The 21,982-nt window shown below is 28.7% G+C and overlaps 2 protein-coding genes and 1 long non-coding RNA gene across 4 annotated transcripts in view; 1 reads left to right on the forward strand and 2 right to left on the reverse strand.

Annotated features, from left to right (window-relative positions):
* Positions 1-1,666: 1,666 nt before the first annotated feature.
* LOC146535569 (uncharacterized) lies at positions 1,667-9,720 on the reverse strand. Its single transcript, XR_014878331.1, has 3 exons — positions 9,421-9,720; positions 7,870-7,933; positions 1,667-2,036 (listed from the first exon to the last, which is right to left on the reverse strand). It is a non-coding gene; the product is annotated as an uncharacterized LOC146535569 (long non-coding RNA).
* A 294-nt stretch (positions 9,721-10,014) lies between these two features.
* On the forward strand, positions 10,015-12,698 carry LOC146535570 (dynein regulatory complex subunit 5-like). Its single transcript, XM_085191688.1, has 6 exons — positions 10,015-10,625; positions 10,716-10,883; positions 11,102-11,660; positions 11,749-11,876; positions 12,096-12,237; positions 12,381-12,698. Exons 1-6 carry the CDS (start codon positions 10,341-10,343, stop codon positions 12,575-12,577), a joined length of 1,479 nt encoding a protein of 492 aa, XP_085047814.1. The 5' UTR covers positions 10,015-10,340; the 3' UTR covers positions 12,578-12,698.
* A 4,006-nt stretch (positions 12,699-16,704) lies between these two features.
* LOC146535571 (neuronal acetylcholine receptor subunit alpha-10-like) overlaps positions 16,705-21,982 on the reverse strand; it is a 33,287-nt gene continuing 28,009 nt past the window's right edge. For both annotated transcript variants that reach the window (XM_085192255.1, XM_085192254.1), the window contains exons 9-11: positions 20,527-20,668; positions 19,508-19,692; positions 16,705-17,916 (exon numbers count right to left, since the gene is read on the reverse strand). In XM_085192255.1, the coding sequence (XP_085048381.1) occupies positions 17,785-17,916; positions 19,508-19,692; positions 20,527-20,668 (459 nt within the window). In that variant the 3' untranslated portion in view covers positions 16,705-17,784. The remainder of the gene's footprint in view (positions 17,917-19,507; positions 19,693-20,526; positions 20,669-21,982) is intronic.

The following is a 21,982-nucleotide window of genomic DNA, read 5'->3' on the forward strand; positions in this document are numbered from 1 at the left end:
AGGAGCCCTACTTAAATGTTATAAACATTAAAAATAAACAAAATATTATTTTGAATTAAGAATCTCCAATTTTTAACGATTGTTCATTGTGTTTTTTTATTTTCACAAATATTTTAATAAACAAAATGACCGTATTTTTGCTGAAAGTTCTAAAGAAGCTTCCCAATATGTCTATAGTACAAAGTGGACATTACCCGACTATGAAGGAGTGCCTGAGCCAGCACAAGTTTATCTAAATACCAATCTTGAGAAAGTAGATAAGCTTCTTAACATTACAATGTTTAATAACCAAGAATAGTCCTTTCAGCAACACTCGGCGGTGGCTGACTGGGTGCCGACTGAAATTGGCTGTCATCTAGTCCTGATTTTAATCCACTGGTTTATGGTCGGATTTACAGATTTTAACTTAGTCTAAACGCCAATGTGTACATAACATTTGACGTACAATAAAAGAAATGTTTTAATTGTTTAAGACTTAGTATAATTATCATGTAATGATTTTATATAAATAGTTTTTATATTTACGATAATTTGTTATAGAAAAATGTAAATCAACCTCTTTGTTTAATAAAAATATATATTTGAAAATTTATACATAGAACTAGCGCGACGCTTGATGCGTTGAAAATTCTGATGCGCATTATTAGATTTGGAGCTGAAGAGGAAAGTGGTCCTCTAGAATAAAATATTGTATTATAATTTAAGATATACATTGTACAAGCCTAATGGTATCTAGCCCTGGAAGAAATATAAGTTCTGTAAAAGCCTCGAGGTGTTTGATTTCTTTACAATCATAATTATTCGTATTTAGTTTACTTTTAAAAGAAACTGAGAAACGGAGTGTCTTACCACTAGGTTCCCTCTGCCGACCCAACAGTGTACGGGATACAGGTGAAACTGATTTATTTTATTTATTCTTATAAACGAAACTTGTCCAGTACGGAGTTGTCGTGTATATTATTATATCTGTCTTCTCGACACATTTTAAAACTTGAGTAGATGCTTGCCATTCCTCTGTTTTCTTTATTATTTTTATTCAAATTTATATTTACAGTGTTCTGTTTTATTATATCCTTTCTGTAGTCGACTATTTAATAATCTGTATTGTGTTTAGTTTTGATTTACTATTCGTGTTCATACTATATGTAACTGCCTATACGCTATTTATTTAAAACGTTGTAGATTAAACTTAGTGCTAATGGTGGGTACAATTATATTCTTCTTTGTCAATAATATAAAATCTTATAATTTCATATTCCTCATTTTCTTTGCATAAAAAACGACCTCTTAGTGAGAAGTTAATATTATATGTAGTCTTATCTATTAATGATATTTATAGTAATTATTGAAATAAGACCTTGCAATCTAAGTTTCAAAGTTCTTTTAGGTCAATATGGACTCTAGAGGTCAAATGATATGTATGTATGTATATATTTTATGAATTGTTTATAATTTAATAACAAATTCAATCCAAAGTGTTAACATTATGTGAAAAACAAAAATTACAAAAAAAAAAACTTTTTAAAAGAGGTTTTTTAATAGAACACTATTAAAAAAGTAAGTGATCTAAATTGATGCCATTGTAACAATACAACAATGAGTTGCAATAACAATTACTGTTAACAATTAAGAGTTGTTAGGTCACTTACAAAGTAAATACAAAGTATGTCACTTAAATAAATATTTATTAATGTTAATTATTCTTAAATTGTATTTTACACTATTTACACGCTAGCCTAATTAATATATTTTTCTTATCTGGCATCGTCAAATATACTCGAATGGTATGTAGCAGAGCCTTCTTACGACCAGAAGAGGGAACTGTGGAAGACACAATACGAAGAATATTGCGAAGGGACTGAACAGTATACAGGTTCCCAGCCAAGCGACCAGGAACCAAGTCGGCAGAAAGGTTATTTGTTCCATTATAAAAGTGCTTTTTCCTCCAGTTGCTGTACCCACCAGTTCATATTGACTATAAACTAACACCCAGGCTTAGTTTTTGCTATCAATGTGCGTGCAGTTACGAACGCCATCTGGAATAAGCAAAACATACAAATTTAATTTCATGTATATTTTTATTAGAATCAGTCATAAAAGAAGTCGTGAGGGATACAAGCGTGTGACTGTAAATTCGGTTATGGGTTCGATTTCTACTCGAGGTAATGAAATATTGATGAACACTTTGTCTAAACAGACGAAGGAAGGACTGTATTGTTGATTGAATTGAATATAAACATACTTTTTCCTTTGCAATTTATAACTACAACTATTTCTTATTGGACAATTATTAGTATTCTATACATAAGAATATTTTACAATTTAGATTATATGTAAATAATAAATACATTAAATAAATAATCATCAACATTATCATAGTAGTTTTAAGTAAGCAATAAATTAAATATAAGACCCGTTGCATTGCTAAGATATTAAAAGATTATTTTTTGTGCATTTACAGCCGCCACACAGATATATTTATTGCGCATTAACATTTTGATGATATGGGTACTTTATTTGTAATATCTAGGTTAGAGAACAGAAAGTAAAGAAGAATTTTGTATCATAAATCAAAATGTTAGATAGACGATTAATAGCCATTGTCGTCATAAATAGGATAAAAATATGTTGTTTCAGGTCACTTCATATATGCTCGTTGTATAAGTTACTTATAAATTTTAAAGCATTTTTTATTTTATGATATACGTAACTTTGCATACAGATATCATCTCTATTAAATACTAGCGATCCGCTCGCGGCTTCGCCCGCTTTTACAAAACAATGAAATATTTGCTAAGCTGAATTACATTCGTGTCGTTATTATTTTAAAGACAATATCTATACATCTTAACAACAAATAAAAAATATTAATTATAAGCAAAAGCTAAATATCACAATATATGTACCTATATGAGTTCTTTTTTCTATTATATTTATATATCTTTTCCACTGAATAATAAATTGAAAAATTACATGTTAGATTACAGATTCATAATTTTATGTAAAGAATTGAACCTACAACCGTCGCGTGTGTAACAGACGTAATGAAACATTAAAAATATGTTATAGTTATCAGTATTGAACTACATATATCTACTAAATATGAGACCTTGTATCTACAAGGTTCCACATATCATCTTACGTTCCAAAAAAAAATTAATTTTACCTAGAAATAAATATAAGTCTAAAATACAGCCGCATTGCAAAACCTTCAAAACCCTTTTTATATTATTTTTAATATTAAGCACGCTCTATATTTATACAAGAATGTGGTTTAAATAAATTATTAAGATAACTACAATCTTAATTATTGTCATATGTTTACTTTAATATTATATAATAATATTATGGGCAAGATATAATTAAATACGTATGTACATACTTAAATTTTATGTATAGCATATAGAAAAATACTTGTTTTACCTACTTGTTAATTTTAAACATTATAATTTATTTAGTTTTTTAAAACTATATACATATAACATTTATATTTAGAGGAAAGTGGGATTCAAATATTATTAACAAAATTTTTAAAAAAAGTTCTTAGAATGTAGTTTATCGAATCTAAGTAGGTAAATTTGAAAGATCTCTATTTCTATCCCGGTCTTCCCGGCAATCATAAATTCATCATTGAAAATATTACACTGTCATCGGGCTCGCCACATGTGTGCGAGATTTCAAGCAAATCGAACGCCAGGTTTCGTCCGTAAGGCATGTTCGTCCTTTCGCACTGGCGGCCTGCCTAAATGCATTTTCCCAGCAGGTCAGAATACGGTTGCAAAATTTTCTTACATTGATTAATTGATGGTTACTAGTTATAAAAATATAATGAATAACAAAATAGAAAATCCCCACAGATTTTTTCAGTTTTTTTCAGCCTCACACTGTATCCTTCACACATTAGGGTAGGCACAGAGAATCTAGTGTTAAGACACTGCGTTCCCCATTGAGGCCAGTCGTGGCGCAGGGGCACTGATTATAAGCTCGACGGGTTGTGAATTCGATTCCCATTCGAGGAAATAAAATGTTTAATATTTAAATTTCTTCGCTCTTGTATCTCTAAACAATGCCTATACATTTAAGTGTTCTACTTATAGTGCTTTTCTCGCAATGCCTATATACTATAGTATTTTTCTTGAGTTTAAATAAAAAGGAAACTTATAATTATTTTTAACTTAAACTCAAAGTAAAATTAAATTATTATTTCATTTGCCACCGTTACAATGCACTACCCGGCACTCAATGTACACTAGGTACATACATATATATATGTAGACATGGTGCACGTGAAACAAAGACTTGGCATTACTCATTAGTCTCAGAATAATTAAATATCTCACGGATTAAGCATAGAAAGAATTTTATGCATATAATATTATAATACTGTCAAACTTTAAAAGAGTTGCGCATTTTAATTCAAATAGTAAGAATCAAAGGTGTATTTTATAATGCCGTAGTACTCCTATTATAACATACATTTTAGATTTCATATCGCTCATTATAGGTGACGTTTATGGGTAGGCAAATTAGGCAGTACTAAATAAGTCACGGTTGTTAAATTTAATACTAATAACAATATTTACATATCAAGAAAGAATACAGCTTAAATTAATTTACATTGAAATAAACAATTAACATATAAAATTATTTAAACTAACTGATTTCTATGTAAAGGATATAGCACTACCAAGATATATACTGATATCACTATATAAACTATTAACTTGCATTATATGTTTTTACTATTATGTGGCAATTATTTTTTTAACTATTTAAATAAAATTCTATTGTTATTTTAAATTTGCCGACATGAAATTTCAAAGTAGGTAAAGTGTAACTGACAGCGTTACCCAATTTTCATACTGTGAATAGTTGGTGTAGTGTTGACATATTACATTGATTGATATTATTATTGTAGTTTCAATATTTGTTAAGTAAATTAAGATGAAATTTTATTTGTATGGATGTTGAAGAAATATTAGTAATTTGGAAATTGCCGAGATGAATGTTACGTATTTTGATATTTTATCGAAACTTTTTAGAATAATATTCAAAATTGTCTTTTCTTTGCCTTGTCTTGGTCTTATTGAATAAATTACCAATTTTAGTTTCATTAATATAATTTATTCACATGGACAGAAGGGTGAGAACGGTCATTCTTTTTTGCTCCTACAATACGTGGGAGATTCATACATTATTACAAAAACTTAATTTTTTATTGATTTTTATTATTACGATTTCTAATGAGGATGTATATAATTATATGTGTGTAAAATCCTGTAATTATGTGTGTAGTGTATGTGTTTGAGTAATTATATTTTTAATAACTCCTATATAAATCATATAACATAACACATTTCTTATAAATATTGTGTCATCATATAAATTATAAAATAGGTACCAAAAATCCATACAACACGAAATTTCTTTGAATATATTTGTATAGTTCACATGTGTAGTTTTTCAAAAGCTAAACAACGTGAATTCACACTATAGAGTTTAGGCTTAAGTCTTTGGTCAAAGTTAATTTTATGACAAGTGAATAGCTATTTGATCATGCGGGGCTTAAAATAAACATTGTTGTTAAATATAATAATAGTAATCGATAATGTTAAGTTTCATAATATTTAGTTTAACTTATCGATATCCTTTAAAATATCTTTTATTTACAATGATAAGAGCAAGTCAATACTAAATTTTACTGATAAAGACTTATTAATCACCTGAATAATACAAGTGGTTTCATTGACATCTGTTACGTCAAAAATATACTTATGTCAATCGTATATATACTTGCTGTATATATCTTTAATTTCGCAATACACGCAATACACGTTGCATTTATTGCATACATTTTAGTAATCAATAAATTCAAAGGATGGTCATAACTTAATTTTAATTAAAAAATATGCTAACCATAGCAGGTTGAGGATGTTAATTCAAAGGTCACTTAACGTAGCACGTGTTCGAATCCCAATATCACTGTCACTTTCCGCTAGCACAATAACATAGTTTATTCAAGTGTGGTCCAACAGAGTACTGCTTGGTGGCGAACGGCGCTGCGCGGGCGCATGCAACCGAAGGTTTCGACATTAGCGCGGCGAGGGCCAACCACTTGTATTTCTGTCTCTTTTCAACTTGCACATTATTTAAGTTGTACGTGAGACAGTCGCTACTACGGCGGCTGTAACTCCGTCACTAGTGGTTGACCTTCTTGCTCTACCATTATTGCTAATAAACTCGTCTTTTGCAATCGACCGCCTTAAAGTCATTCCTTGAGCCATATTTGAGAAATAATGTATATATATCATATTAAACTCATATTTGGTATATTAAGCTTTATTATATTAATCCGTTCTTTCTTGTTACGTAAGATTGTGAACGAATAACTTTCTATTTAAGTAAGAATATACAACATTATTATTCTCAACATTTATTTTGTTTGAAGAAAAAAACTATATTAAATTTTTAAATGTCTTTATGAGAAGTACTAGTTTATCGTTTATTTGAATATCGAGCTAATAAATTTTATCAATGTTGAATTGAATATCAAAAACAACTGGAAAAATAATGCGCGTGTCGCAGTTATTAACACCTGGCTTACAAGGCAAATTAAACAATAGACTACAGTCGCTAATTTAAATACGTATTTAAAAAAAAATGCTTTATTTAAAATTTTCTTATAAATCGATACAAAATGTTCTAACTGTATTAAAATTATCAATATATTTTATTTAAATTGTCAAATGTTTATGGTTTGTGGATTACCGTATTTAATTTTCGTTTGATAATATTTCAATTTGTAATATATGACTACTATATTGAAATAATTTTAGTTTCTTAACAAGGCTATTTTTTAATTTCTTAGTACTCCAAAAATAATGAAGATAACAAATATTTATACAACTGCTGATACCAAAAATTTTATGTAAACGATAGCAATTTAAAAAATAAGACCCTTTTTATGATTAATTATACCATAATTTATCATCAAACGTTGTGACCATATCTGAAGTTTAAATCTGTCCATAATGAAAAAAAAGTTACATTTTTCTCAATTCTCAAGGAATTGCGTTTTAGAAAATAAACACCATTCTAAATTTCTAACAACTTTTTAAAATATTATCAAAATTTAACCAAACACTTTATTTATTGATCGATGAAAAGTGATCGACTTTCAACAATATTTTATAATATGTTATTTTAATTCCTTTCAATAATTAAATTAATAAAAAAATAATATTTAAAATAATTAAATAATAATCTTGATTATAGAATGTAATAAATGCTAAACAAGGGTTCGGTCCACAGGTTGGCCGTGACTACATCAAGTTGTACTTTGTACTTGAGGCACCGACGCAATAATTAACCTTTGCTAGGCTGAATAATAACGACCATGTTGTTATAAACGTAAACAAAGTTATTTTTAACAGTATAAAAATAAACAAAATAATTAATTATATCGTTTCATATATGAAATACAATTTTGAATTTTATTTTATTTTTTATATTTTTAAGTAAAGATTTTATATAATCTATGATATTTTAGTTATGTATATTTATAATCGTCTTTTGAAACAAAAATTATAACCACACACATTTTTAAACATTTTTAATGTAAATAATTTTGATAAGTTAATACGTTGTAATATTGAATTATAGTTTTTATTTTAATTTTAAAAGTAAAAGCTCTATATTTTAGATTTAAAGTTTATTTTTATACTTTGTTAATATTTTTAATGACAAATGACATGAACTCTTTCTCACGTTTTACTGAACAACAAATGCGTGTACTTGATGCACGTGCTTCTATTCATTGAATGATAAATGTGAATGCATATTATAAATAGTACTAAATGAAGAACTTACATCATCCACAAATATTCCTCGTTATTTTTGCTCGTCTGCCTCTGGAAAGATCCAAACTGTGTACCTGAAAAGTGCCATGTGCTTTAAAAACGTTCAATCAAAGAATTTTGGTATTTTTACCTTAGAATGTTTTTTTAGAATACCATAAGAATATAAAGATTAAATGAAGATTCTATAATGAAATATGATATTTTACTACGCCACTATGGCTATTTAAAATTCAATTGTTTTTTTAAAATATATCTAACTGATATAAAAAGTGTTTTCGTTAGCACCACTTTAAATGAAACCACAGTTTCAACTACTCAATAAAAGCCTAATACATTTTTTCCCCAAAAATGTGATGTGAAGTGAATTTTTCAAACAAAAAAAATAATAAAATCATGGTTGTAAAATAAAACGCCATTTTTCAAGAACGACCCACGCAGGCATAAACCTACCGAAGGGACACCGCCGCACACGCCGCATTCACGAAATGGAGTCGTAGGTATTGGTGGTAAAGTTCAAAGTTGTTTAACTTTTAGTAATATTTTTGTAGTAGTAAGTGTTTACGTTATTGGAAATACAGGTATGGATACACATCGTGAAATGAAAAAAAAATCCTACGTCTAAACCGTTGAGGTGTCTTGATTAATTTCTTTAGGTATGCGGTTTAAAATATTTAAATGTATATGCTGTTTCTGTAAAAGGAGCGCTCATGCTTCCATCCTGTATATATCTAACCAAATTACATACTTATATAAAATAATATTTAATATTTGTCTGACTGTAAACGTGAATATTTGGTGTCTCTATTTAGACGAATGAATTATTCTCATACCACTGTTGAAACTAGTTAAAAATCTATATAACAAAACTGAAATATTTATATGAAAATAATTATATGTATATGGCAACTAACATAACACTACGAATGCATCTATTAAGAACAAAGGAATATTATCTACTTCTAAAGATCAAAATACTTAACTTTCACTATATATTTGTAATAAAATGAACTATTGAATATTTATTATATTTTATAAAAAAAGTGACAATATGTGTGCTATGTTTGGGAGGGACGACGTGACAGTCGCCATGTCGCACACTATTTTGGTTGAACTTTCCGTTATTACTTACTAATAATGGTATTATAATCACGTCTATTAATAAATTGTACTTAACTAAATTGATTTTCATTTCAATTCTTATTTAATTATAGTTGTAAATTACAAATTTTAATACATTAATTTGCAATTTGAAATAATTATGATAGTAGTAAAAATATTTAGAATGTTTTAACCTTGTAACACGGTAAAAATATCAAATTATAATATTGTATAATTTATATAATAAATTTAATACAGCAATTTATATATTATTATTATACAAAAGATAATAATAACTTGGTTATGAGTTGTTTTTACTTTTTAGTTATTTTTATAAGCCAAAGTTGATATTAAGATGAACTACGACATTGACCATATCTATATTTTAAATTTCTGTAAAGTTAAGAAAAAATACAAAACATGCAAGGTTTATGTTATATACACAAATAAATAATTAGCTTACTTGTTTGATCGTTACTAGAAGTTGATGTCCCGCTGTTTTCACTTTCAGTTCGGCGTCTTGCATTAAATAATAAATTCCATGGATTATAGTTAGCAATTTGCGATGCAGTCTGAGTTTTTACAGATTTGTTACTAGGATCCATCTTTGTTCTTTAATATGGACTTAAATCACTTTAAATATTATAATTAAACTTTAATGGCTTTTAGGTTAGCAGCAGACAAGCGGCGCGCGTCCGCTGATAAATAATAATATTATGATCCCAGTTCCAACTCATAGCAAACAGTCACTGGCCGGTGAAGTGAGTGAACATTGTTTTGAACCGATCTATGCCGAAGTTGTACGGAAAAACACGAAGTTTGCTATGCAAAGAGCGCCTTACGTCTTACTCGCACGCGAGAAATTGTAGAGCTCTATTCTTGTACATTTAAATACTATTCACGTAGCAATTTCACAATTGTACGTTTTTTTCGCATATGATAAATATTGAAACGCACCGTTAATAGCCATTATATTACGCAGTATTTTTTATTAGCTTTGGCATTCCGTTTGGTTTCGTATTTTTTTTATTATAGGTAAGCTAAACCAAACAAAAAATCCAAATAGAATTCGTTACATTTAATTTAAATAGTAATTTATTTGCAAGTTATAACAGGCACACATTTTGAAGGTAATTAAAAAAAATTAATAAAGAGGTTGGTAGCCTCGCAAAAAAATATAGGATAAAAATTTTAATTTAAAATAGAAAATATGTACAGGACAAATATACATCAAAAAATAATTGCACGTGTCATACTTATTTCTTGGAATATATGTCATTTTAAACCGAATTATTTATAAACATATTTTAACGCTGCGTTTAAAACCGCATAACATTATTAAAGCTCACTTACATTTATTTAAAACAGCCTAAAAATATAATCATGAAAATTCCATATATAATATCGTTAAATACTCGTGAAGCGTATAGAACTTCACCTATTATGGCTGAATCACCTGGCGAGGCATCTCGTAAGATTGTGGCTGAAGATTTCGATTGGGATACGGATGTGACTCCAGCGCCTCTTACTTATTTTGCCGCACTATCACTATCAAGAGTATTTCATAGAATTAATCCTCTTCTAAGAATTTTACAAACAGATATAGATATGTTGATGGATTTGTACCCAGCTGATATCCCTCTAAAATTCAGTGTTCCTTACATTAAGGTTCTTATTTTTTTTTTAAATATAAAATAATGACTGATGTTATTAAATTTTATAAATCTTATTTTATATACATATACCTACAACTTTTAGGACGAACAATACTGGAAGAGATCATTTTATACAAAATTTCCATCACGAAAAGAAATGGGAGTTACTTTTTGGAAAGGAAAATTTTTATCTGCATGTTTGCAAGATTACTTGGAAAATGCTAATCCTGATATATTTATAGAGCATGACGCCGTGGAATTGGCTAAATTAGTACGTAATGGTTTTTTTCATGTAAATAGTAATAACATACAATTCATATTCCTGTTTATAACTTCTTTTCTTAACATAAATACTATAAGCAATCATATAAAAATCACAATCACTTTTAAATTCTAGAATCAATCTAGATTTGTAAGTGTTAAGAATTAAAATAAACACAGTTCACAATTCATTACTTTATTTTAAGACATTAGTTAATTCTATTTTAGGTAAGTCCTTATATTTATGAGCTGGGTTTGAACCAGCTACAAATGGTTCGACAACCTAATGCTACAGTTCCGTTAGAAGATGCCGTAGAAGACGCGTGCATATATAGCGTACCAAAGGTATACGACCATATACCTTTGGAGCCAGTACTTCTAAGACTATTCAATCTTCAAGAAATATCGCTTATATTCGGAATAAATAACCTACAAGATGGCTATATGACAAGATATTTCGAATTTTCTCTAGCAGACTGTGAATCATTATGTAGAGGGCTTGAACATTTACAACATCTTAAAATATTCAGAATTAATAGAAGTAACCTAGACTGTTCGAAAGTTAAGCTGATACTTCAAAATTTGGTAAAAAAAGAATCTATTGAAGAGTTAGATTTTAACCACTGCAAAATTGGCGACTTTGGCATGAAAGCTCTGGGGGGCTTTGTTTCGATTCATAAAAATATCAGACGAGTGAGAATAGCCAACAATAGGTTTAAGGAAATTGGAGTTCAGGGCATTGCGTATGCACTACAAATGAAACCAGTCGCACCAATTGAACTAATAGGTATTCACTTACATCATTAAATTTTCTTATTTGACTGTGACGCTAAAATTATTATGAAAATATTATATAAAATTATAAATGGATAAAGATTTCAGCTTGAATCCTATGTCAATTGAATGTGCTACTATATTTGCCGCTGCATTTGTCCGTTGCAAGGAAAAACCTCAAACATTAATTGTTAACTCTTGTGGATTTCACGGAGTTTCAGCGGAAAAGGTATTTGCATCTGTTTTCTTACTGAATTTGTTTAATATTTTATGATACATATACCAAATTAATGTTAATTTACATGAGAGTATATAAATATTTCACATTTTACTTTACATTAGTTATTAAATGTTAATAATTATATTTACATAACATCTAAATAGTATGGGTATATATATAGAAATATTTAAATAAAAATCCCCTAAATGAAACTTTTCTTTTTTTCAGATGGCAGGCTTGCTGTGTCTCAACCGTGGCCTTACAAGATTAGACATGGCTGCCAATAACTTATCCGGTGAAGCGGAGAAAACTCTTATTCGCGCCTTAGAACAAAATAAGAAAGTGCTGAGAATCGATTTGCGTAGCACTCGTAAGTATCGCTTCAAACTTTTTTATGAACAGAACTTTGAAAAATGAATTTTGTTGTGTTTTTTTTTAAACACAGCTAGTAAAAGTTCAGTAATATATTTTCTGTTATAATAATTATCGATCACTACTTGTGTACAATTTCAGATATTTCAGAAGATACTCAAGTTAAAGTTAACGAATTATTAGAAAGAAATAAACAGCTTGTTGGCGTAGAAAGAGAGCCTAGCGATGAGATACCGCCTCTTTATCTCAACGAACCAGAATATCTAATATGGGAATATAATCCTAATAATCCTGATTATATTCCAGGTAGATACCCAACAAGGATACCGGAAGTGTAAATTTCGTGTAAAACAATTAACTATATCTGTCCACCCATTGTACCCTCTACTTATGTGTGTAGCTATAACAAAAATGTTTAAAAATTATTTTCATTATTACGATTTGGACGGGACTTTTTAAAAATATATATTATATATATTATTATACGTTCTTACTATGTATATGTAGGTTCTTATATTAAAAATATAATTTTTATATTAGTTTCTGTTTTATAGTAATAATCACATGTTCCACTTCTCCTGTTGTATAAGGATGATTTTTATTATGGTAAAACATTATTCATATTGTATAGTGAAAAATAAAGAATATCAGAAAATAATAGGAAGAATTATTTGCACTTTCAATTGCACGTGATAATATCTTTTAAAAATCAATTGTGATTAGTAAATACAAAAAAAAAAATTCAAAACCATGCTTTGTCTTGTTACCAGAGCAAAGAAATGAAAATATTAATTCATTCCACTGAGAGCAGGTCGAACCCATAGCCTTCGCGTTTACAGCCACACATAAGCCTTAGTAACTCTACGTCACGACGGCCTCAAAAAAATGTTAATCACATTTTAAGTTTATATAGAATTTTATTTATATTAAAATAATTACTTAGAATTTAGTAAACGTATCAAGCTTTCAAAAAATAACGACATATTGTATAAAATACGTACAATACTACAAAATATATTCTTCTAACATTTTATTTACTTGCTTGAATATAGGATTTTACATGCGCTTAGGGAATGAGAATGTAATATTTCTCTGAGCTACCGATATTCACGAAAGAAACGGATATTCACAACATATATTTTGCTTTCAATATATTAAAAGAGAAGTTATAGGTTGACAAGTACTTATAGGCATGTCTGCTTATAAAATATATTTGAAATTTTGCATAAAGTGTTCATATTTAAGAAATCGTTTTAATCTTGAACTTTAGATCTCTATGGTCTGGAGACTATGTCCTAAATATTTATACAACAATTACTTACGTCTATCTAGAAGTTTGCAAAGATAAGAGCATTGTTAGTTATTTTTTCTTATATTTTTTTAAATATAAAATAATAGGTTTGAAGGAATGCAGTGTATTAAATTTAGTATAAAAAATTAATTTACTACTGGTCAAATAAAAACAAGTAATGCTAATCGAATACTTTATGCTGTTATACATGTTATTATTTTAAGTATTAATAATTCGTTATTACTCGTATGAAGAGCTTTCAGTGCTTATTTTTGATGAACGGATATTCCTCTTGTGAGTAACTAACGTGATATTTCATATAGCATCCTCGACGCACTCATAAATATCCTTGACATAAAACAATTAATACAAGATATCAATGTGTGAAAGATATAAATATGGATATTAGAAAGATAAGAGCAAGGTAATGTTTTACATGTTTTGTGGCTATACTTATATTATACAGGGTGTTTGATGTAAACTATGTAGTATATATAATTATATTACATGTTGATTTAAACTTTTCTTTTTAATTTATGTATCTATAAAAAAAATATTTACAAAACTTCTATAACTTAAAAATAGTAGGTAAGCTACCTAAAATTCATTTGCCTTGTGCCAAATATTTCTTCTATTATATTTTATAATTACTCCATAGTTTTCGACATTTTTTATCCTACGCTTAAAATAAATTTAATAAATGGTACCGATCATTTTGATAAAAGCTCTCATGTTTCATGAAACAACTTTGGTCCGGAGGCCTCAACATGAAAGGTCAACATTGCATAGTTAACTAGAACAATCGCATACTCTCTTTTGTTCATGTTTCACCACATTTGCCGGCATGTTTAAGAATATTACAGGTTAAATTATTATTAACTAAATTATAAAGTATATTTATGAATTATTGTTTAAAAACCCAAAGATAAATGTAAGTATGAATATCTTTTTTTAAATGTATATTAACTACTATGCAAAAAATATATATGTGGTGCAGAAGGATACAGATAAAATATTTAAGATTTCTCCATAAAAAAGATCGAATTAAAATAACTTTTGAACCCGCGGGTTTAACAACCCGCATTAAATTTTCAATGAGAGCGGGTTACGTTCCGTACATAGAACTTACAGGATCCACGTGCATTCTCTCATGAGAACAAAATTACAAAATGCAGCGAACCCTTTCAGTGTCAGTACATGGTCTCGGCGGTAATAAAAGGAGTGCAACATTGTGCTTAAAACCCTTAACGCCAAGTCCCGACTCTACCGCGTGCTCAATATAGCTGTTGGAGCCTTTCAATTGCACGTGACAAATACTTCTTTGAGATTAGTTTAGTTAAAAATTTGTCGCATTTCTACAAATATAATGGATTTAAAAATATTTTTCATATTTTTTTTTACTATATGGTACTATTAATTTTAAGCGAATATAATATATTTGTATATTATATTGATTGTAAGATATTATTTTAAATTTATTCTCCGCATTTACTGACATAAGCAGAATGAAATGTACTGTTCAAACACCGATCTCTACTATTTTTTACAACAAATAATAATATAGGAAGATAGCTGACAAACACAATTTTACAAAATAGTTTTGTCTTTAAATTCCATTCACCCCTTAAATTAAGACTCGATAAGTCGAGGTTTGCCAGAGAAAAGACGTCTTAAGCATACTTGTAGTCGTACTATATTTAGATTCTACCGTGTAGGTATGCCAGCTTTGCAAGTAGGCAAAAGCTTGGAATGTTTTATAAAATATTCTTACAAACGTCTATTATACTCTCCTTGAAAATTAAATAAGAAATATATTTGTAATTTTCCTCGGTCCATAAAGTTGAAAAGAAACAATTACAGAAACACCTGTTTAAGAAATGTAGCAATTAAAAACACAGAGTAAAAAATTAAATTATATTTCATACAAACCTTTGATACAGTGCGCAGGTTCTATTCTAAGATGATATTCACACTGTAGAGCTGTTTCATAACTTCATATGCTATATGGCTTGTACATTTATTCTATACTCGATGGAACTACACTGCCCTACAGCTGATGTTTCGGTGAGACGTTTATTATACAAGTACCTATATACAAAATTTATATGAAAATCTGGTTTCGTAAGATATTTAATATTTTGATATTTATTGAATAGGTATTAAAATATAGCGAATAGAACAATAGAAAAAAAAGAAAAATTAAAAATGTGTAATAATTTTTATTTTTTAGTATTATTCTGATTAAAGCTCATGTTTCATGAAACAACGGGATCGGGATGTCTGGGGGACGTTTTACAAATGTGTATTTAAAAACCATTTCTATACATAGCGTGGTAAGTGGACACTTTATCTTTTAGAGCAGGGGATGATAACATTTTATTTCATCCCGAGAGGGATCAAACACACTATCATCACATTTATTGTCAGACACCATTCCTCTGTTTCTTGTTTATATTGTTTGTATGTCGCTGTTATGAGTATTTATTTTACTTTAAATAACTAATAACATTTTTAATTAATTGGTATCTGTTTCAAAATTATTCCTTTGCAACTAAAGGTAAATGTTATACCAAAAATATAAATGTTTTCTAAGAAACAAACAATAAGAATATATTAAAACCGAGTAAAGCACCTTCAGAAGGATCTTAATACTCATCGTTCAATAACCGTTCTAATGACAAAAAAACATAGATATCTTACGTTGTATTTAATAAAAGAAAAAAAGAAAAAAATAAGCTCTGTTATCATTTTACTTTTTTTTTTTAAATCGGAATGAAATCTTTAAAACACTTTTCTTGTGTTTCTAATTCACTTTTCCTGTCCCTGTCACATTCAATTTGTTTCTTCTTCGATTTACTATTTGACTTTTTGAATTCTCGGTATATCTATGTAAAGCTTTTATGCTCTGTTTATAAATCTCTGTAAATGTATCTTGAATGCCATTTGTGTCATACTTTTCGTATCACAGACCTATAATTAATAAACTTATATTGTAACGATAATTATTTATTTTCCTGCTTTTATCTTAAATATATAAATAAAAATATGTAATTTGAAAAATATAACACGTTAAATAAACGTATTCACGTACAAGACACGGCCGTGTCCATGACACAGCCACGCCCAGTTTTTTTTTAATCTGTTCATCAGTGTGGTATAATAAATCAAAATATATTCTGTAGCACAACTTTATTGTAACTTTGTACAATACATTGACATATTAAGTAATCCATAGATAATTTATTTACAATCATTTTAATATTATTTTAATATTTGGCAACAATTTTGAGCATAAAAAAGTTTGTAATGTATTAAGTAAATACGCTTTAGTTTTGTATAATACGTTTAAGTATTCATATATTTATTAAGCTATTTAATACAATAAAAATATAAAAAACGAAATAGTTAAAACATTTCATCCGGATTTGAATCATATTAATTGTAGCAATTTCAAACTATTTCTTTAACATATTTACATCTTCCACTAAGATTGTTGGTAATATAACATTTATTTTTATTCGAATTGACATATATATACTTACTATTATCATTTCTACTACAAAATTTGCACCATTATGAACTTTGCCTGAAAGCAATACACGAAATGTATATTAAGATCGCCCAATATCCCTTTACCGAGTTGATATTGCACCATTTATATGGTTTTTTTTTTACAAAATATATTGTTATTTAGATGGCATTTTAAGAGCGCATAATCTTGCAAGTTATATCAATTCATTGGGTTCACTAATTTATACTCTATTAATTATAAACATAAAATCATACGTAATAATGTAAATTATTGAAGCATTAACAATAAAGATTAACTTTAAATAATTAACTCGCAATACTAAAAGTCATCATTTGAACTTTAAAAATTGTAAAACATATGGCACATTTTCTTTGGCATTTAGTATATTCTACTTGTCCAATATTAAACTATATAACAAAAAATAACAATACAAATACTTACAAGCTACACTACTGAAATATAACTATAAATTAAATTAACATAATACCCTAGACAGGACTTCAAAGAAAATAGTTTTTTCTGTATAACAAAAAAAATTGAAATGTAAGTAGTCTGTTGCTCATAAATCTTAAGTTGCTGATAAAACAATTTTCTTTATTAAAGGAAAAGCGTAACATTCTAATCTCGACTAGTCTCTAAGCTCTCTTTAAAAATAGCAACTGAAAAAAGGTATTTCGTTGGTCTTGAATTCAGACTCTAATTTTGCTTAATTAAAAAGAACTTTAAGAAGGCGGCTTTAAGGGCGTATTTCCGACGTGAAGATTGTTGAGTTGCGGGAGGAGGATAGCTGCCGTGGCGATGGTGGTGACCAAAACAAACACTGCTAGCAGAGCTCGGTCCGCTACGACTGCCACCTATGTTTTGAGAAGAAATAAATTTATAAACAATATCCCATAATATATCATATAACAAAAATTAACAAACAAAAATTATTGTTACAAGCTTATAAAAATAACATAAAAAATATCTTAAATATAAAATAATTTTATACAATTCGCTAAGAATAATTATCACGTCTAAAATCCCAGCTGACTTTTATTATCTCCAGCGCGGCTTTGTAACATTTAGAGCATATTGGCCTCATGTGAATCTAATTCAAAGAAATTTAAGATTGCAGCTTTAGAAAAAAATATTTCAAAAGGTGATACAAACTTCAAATAAACTGACATAATTATAAGAATACTTTTAAAAATATATTATTATTCCATCTGAGTTCCAACTTCAGAAGAAGACGTAACAATTGCTAAAGAATTATTTTTCTAAAGGCAGGTGTTCGATAACATTGAAAGCTTTACTTTGCCTGACAGTTAATCCTCCACGCATTGAATGTTGAGAACGTGCTCATTATCGTCTGCGTATCGTATATGTACGAATAATACTTATTATAATTTTGAGGCCAGTCGTGGCGTAGGGGCACAAACCAAATTACCAAACCTTACTTTATTAGTTCAGGTCCAAGCTTTAATTAAACATAAGCAATCTTAAGAGGATCAAACTGCAAAATAGCTATACGAGTAATAATAATACACTCCCCAATTGCTTTTAGAACAAATATGAACTAAGACATAATAATGAATCATGTATTCCAAACAGAAATAGACGTAAATATTCTAAGATATATGGGCAAAATCGTATAAAAACAATAAAAATATTATATCTCTAATTTAATGGAGCGTTACTTCTCTATGAATGGTCACGAAGCCACTATTCCTGGTTTACGCTTCCTTTTTTGTAGATTACTCCTTGTTTAAAGTACAACGTATTTCTTTTTTATATTTTTTTAATATTTAATAAAAAAAATAACTGTGTCTAATTTACTAATTTGTTTATTTTTTTTTGGAAATCATCTTATAGTCGCTGTTAACATACTCCAATATTTATTTTTACTAACTTCTGGTTTCAACGCACCGTAATTGTAACGAGCATAAAAATAAGTCACTCTGTTCTTGACATGAATGCTGCGTTTCTTACATATACGAGACGCTATGTAGAAAGTTTCTAAATTAAAAGTTGTACTTTAATTAACATTATGCTATACAATATTCAAAAGAATACTGGTACATTCAGTAAGAATATATTTTAAATACCTTATATCTGTACCGAATAGAAAAATATTTTAAATACAAATTTTGTAGATTTTTCCTAACATTTAAAATATGTAGCATATTTTTAACCCTCGACGAAAACAGAGAGGGTGTTATAAATTTGACATGTCTGTAGTGTATATATCTGTAAGTCTGTCCGTGACATCGTAGTTCTCACACGGATGAACCGATATTGATTTGGGTTTTTTTTTGTATGAAAGGCGATTTAATTCTTATAAAGTGTTCTTAGCCATAATAAAAAAATGGTTGAAAATTATAAAATCTTTTCTACTTGTTTAATTTCTAGTTGACTGTAAATCTTTTTGTGTCAGGAGTCTTAATTACTAATGATATACATTACCTGTTTCCATTCCAAGTTAGCACGTTCTAATCGTTCACTGGCCGCGACGCGCTGCTCGTGGCGGGCGGCGGCATCTCGCAGGGTGCACCCGCAGCATGAGCACCGCGAGCACGCACTTGTGCAGACTGTGACCGCCTCGCCCACTGCACCACCCAAAGTGCCCGCCACGCTTTGCGTTGCGCGATCTGGATTGTACATATTATTTTAATCACATCTATATAGGCCGTAAATATAATATTTCCTGGTTTTAACGGTATAGACAGAAAGGAATGTGCTACGAGAATAAATAAATCCCAAATGAATTTGACATAAAATATTATATTTATTAAAGCATATTGCAGATATATATAGAAAAAAAATCAAGCATCAAAATTTTTCTTGAGACGAAAGTAAGAAAAAAATATCTAGAAAATGTAATAAAAGCTATTTATTTATATTAAATATTCAATAATACAAAATTTTGATATGTTCTACTTAAAGTCAGCTAAATGTCAAACATATTGCTTAATACAAATAATAATAAAACTTGAAATATAAAAAGGCAGACAAGGGGATCCAGCGAAGTTTTGAACATTATTATTATATTAAGTTATTATAAAGGCCTGCGTGTCTCGCAAACTGCTAAAATTAGATATTGTTTGAAAATTTCATTAACTCAAACTCATATTATAAACGGTCTTTAAAACTGCAAAATAAATATTACGACCTTCATTTATATATTATCTGTATTTAAAATAATCGATTATTAAAGATTATTAAAGATTTAGCTATTGGGAAATAAAAAAATATATAGAGAACATAAAAACTAACAAATTAACAGAAAATTAGAAATTATTTATAGTTTTAATAGAAGAATAACTTAAACTCTTAATACAGCTTTTAAAGTTTCTAATAGCTTGAATCTATTCGTTATAATTATCCATTTACAGCTCTACCAAAAATCAAATAGGTGACTGACATATATTTTAATGAACATATTAAAATAATTAATAGTAATTAAATATCATAAATATACTTACTAAGATGATTATGGTTGTGTCGCGTGAAACGCGGTGAAGCGGGAGAAGCGGGCCCGTCACATTGCACCTCCGCCTTGAGCCGTGAGCCAGTCCGCGGGTTTACTTGCACGCCTGTACTCACTGGTACGGTATTTGTGTCGGCCTGGTGTTATATAGTTAATAATAAATTCAAATTATAAATATTCTTTATAGACTATTTTTATAAACACTTTTGAATCGTCGAATGAACATATGACGAAAAAGCTAACGCCGGTTCGGAAGGCAGTTCTGCTGAGAAGAGCCGGCAAGAAACTAAACAGTTGCTCTTTTCAAAGACAATGGTACAATTTATTACATTAGCTGGTAACTATCCTGCATTACATTCAATAGACATTAATTCCATACAGGTTTATCTTCCAAATATTCTTGAACAGTATAATAAGCTTTACTTTTTTTTTTTTTTACAGATATTAGTATTATTAATATGTAGTAGTTATTATGACTTAAATAAAATAAACGACAGAATCAAGGCAAATTTTACAGAGGTATTCACTACTGCCGAAGAGGCCGCTAGAGGCCGTCGCAGCACAGGGGACAAGGATGTCATATACAAGGATGCATAACACGACGGTTGTGTATTCGATCCTTATTCGAGATATTATTTCTTAACATTTTCATTTCTTCGCTCTGGGACCATGGCAAAAGCCCAGCGTTAAGTTCCACCATTCAACCCGCAATGTCTCTAAAAATTCTATGGAAAGTGGGGTACGGAGTGTCTTAACAATAGGTTCCCTCTCCCTACTCTGGTGTTTGCGGGATACAGCATAAAGCTGATTTATTTTATTTTTATTGACTACTGTGTACCAAACCTGTTGCATCCTTATGAAAATAATTTAATTTAAGTGCGTCTAAATCTAATTCCTTAGTCTATAGCGTCATATCTCATATTAATACACTTTTCACATAAATTCTAAAAACCATAATATATGGTTTGTATGATGAACTCTTTCTCGTGTATTTTTTACGTATCGACCTCGTATATTTCAGTACGTACTGAAAGTTTTTAAATCTTTGCGCTCCAAAGCCTGACCGCATTGAAGAGCTATCTAGGTATTTATAAATATTTTCTTCAATTTCCCATTTTGCATTGCATCCATTGCTTTAACGAGAACTTAATAAGTTGCCAACATTGAATTTTCTTTTAGGGTTAACAATTTTTAAATTTAACAGATTTAGGTATTTTTAGGTAGTATAAGAAAATTAGAAAAGGTTACATTTTATAAAAATCATTATCATTTGTTTTTTATATTGAAAATATTAAATAAATCACCCTTTAATTTATCTTTTAAGTAAAGATATATACCCTCAAAATAAATAACATAAACAACAAATTTAATAATCTTTTTATACTAAAGCAACTTAACTTTTTCCTTACTAAACTTTCAAAAACCATTTTCTCAGAGCAATATCTAATTTA

Source organism: Heliconius melpomene, chromosome 10, assembly GCF_056956725.1.
Source record: "Heliconius melpomene rosina isolate 202511_hmr_F chromosome 10, ASM5695672v1, whole genome shotgun sequence".
Lineage (NCBI taxonomy): Eukaryota > Metazoa > Arthropoda > Insecta > Lepidoptera > Nymphalidae > Heliconius > Heliconius melpomene.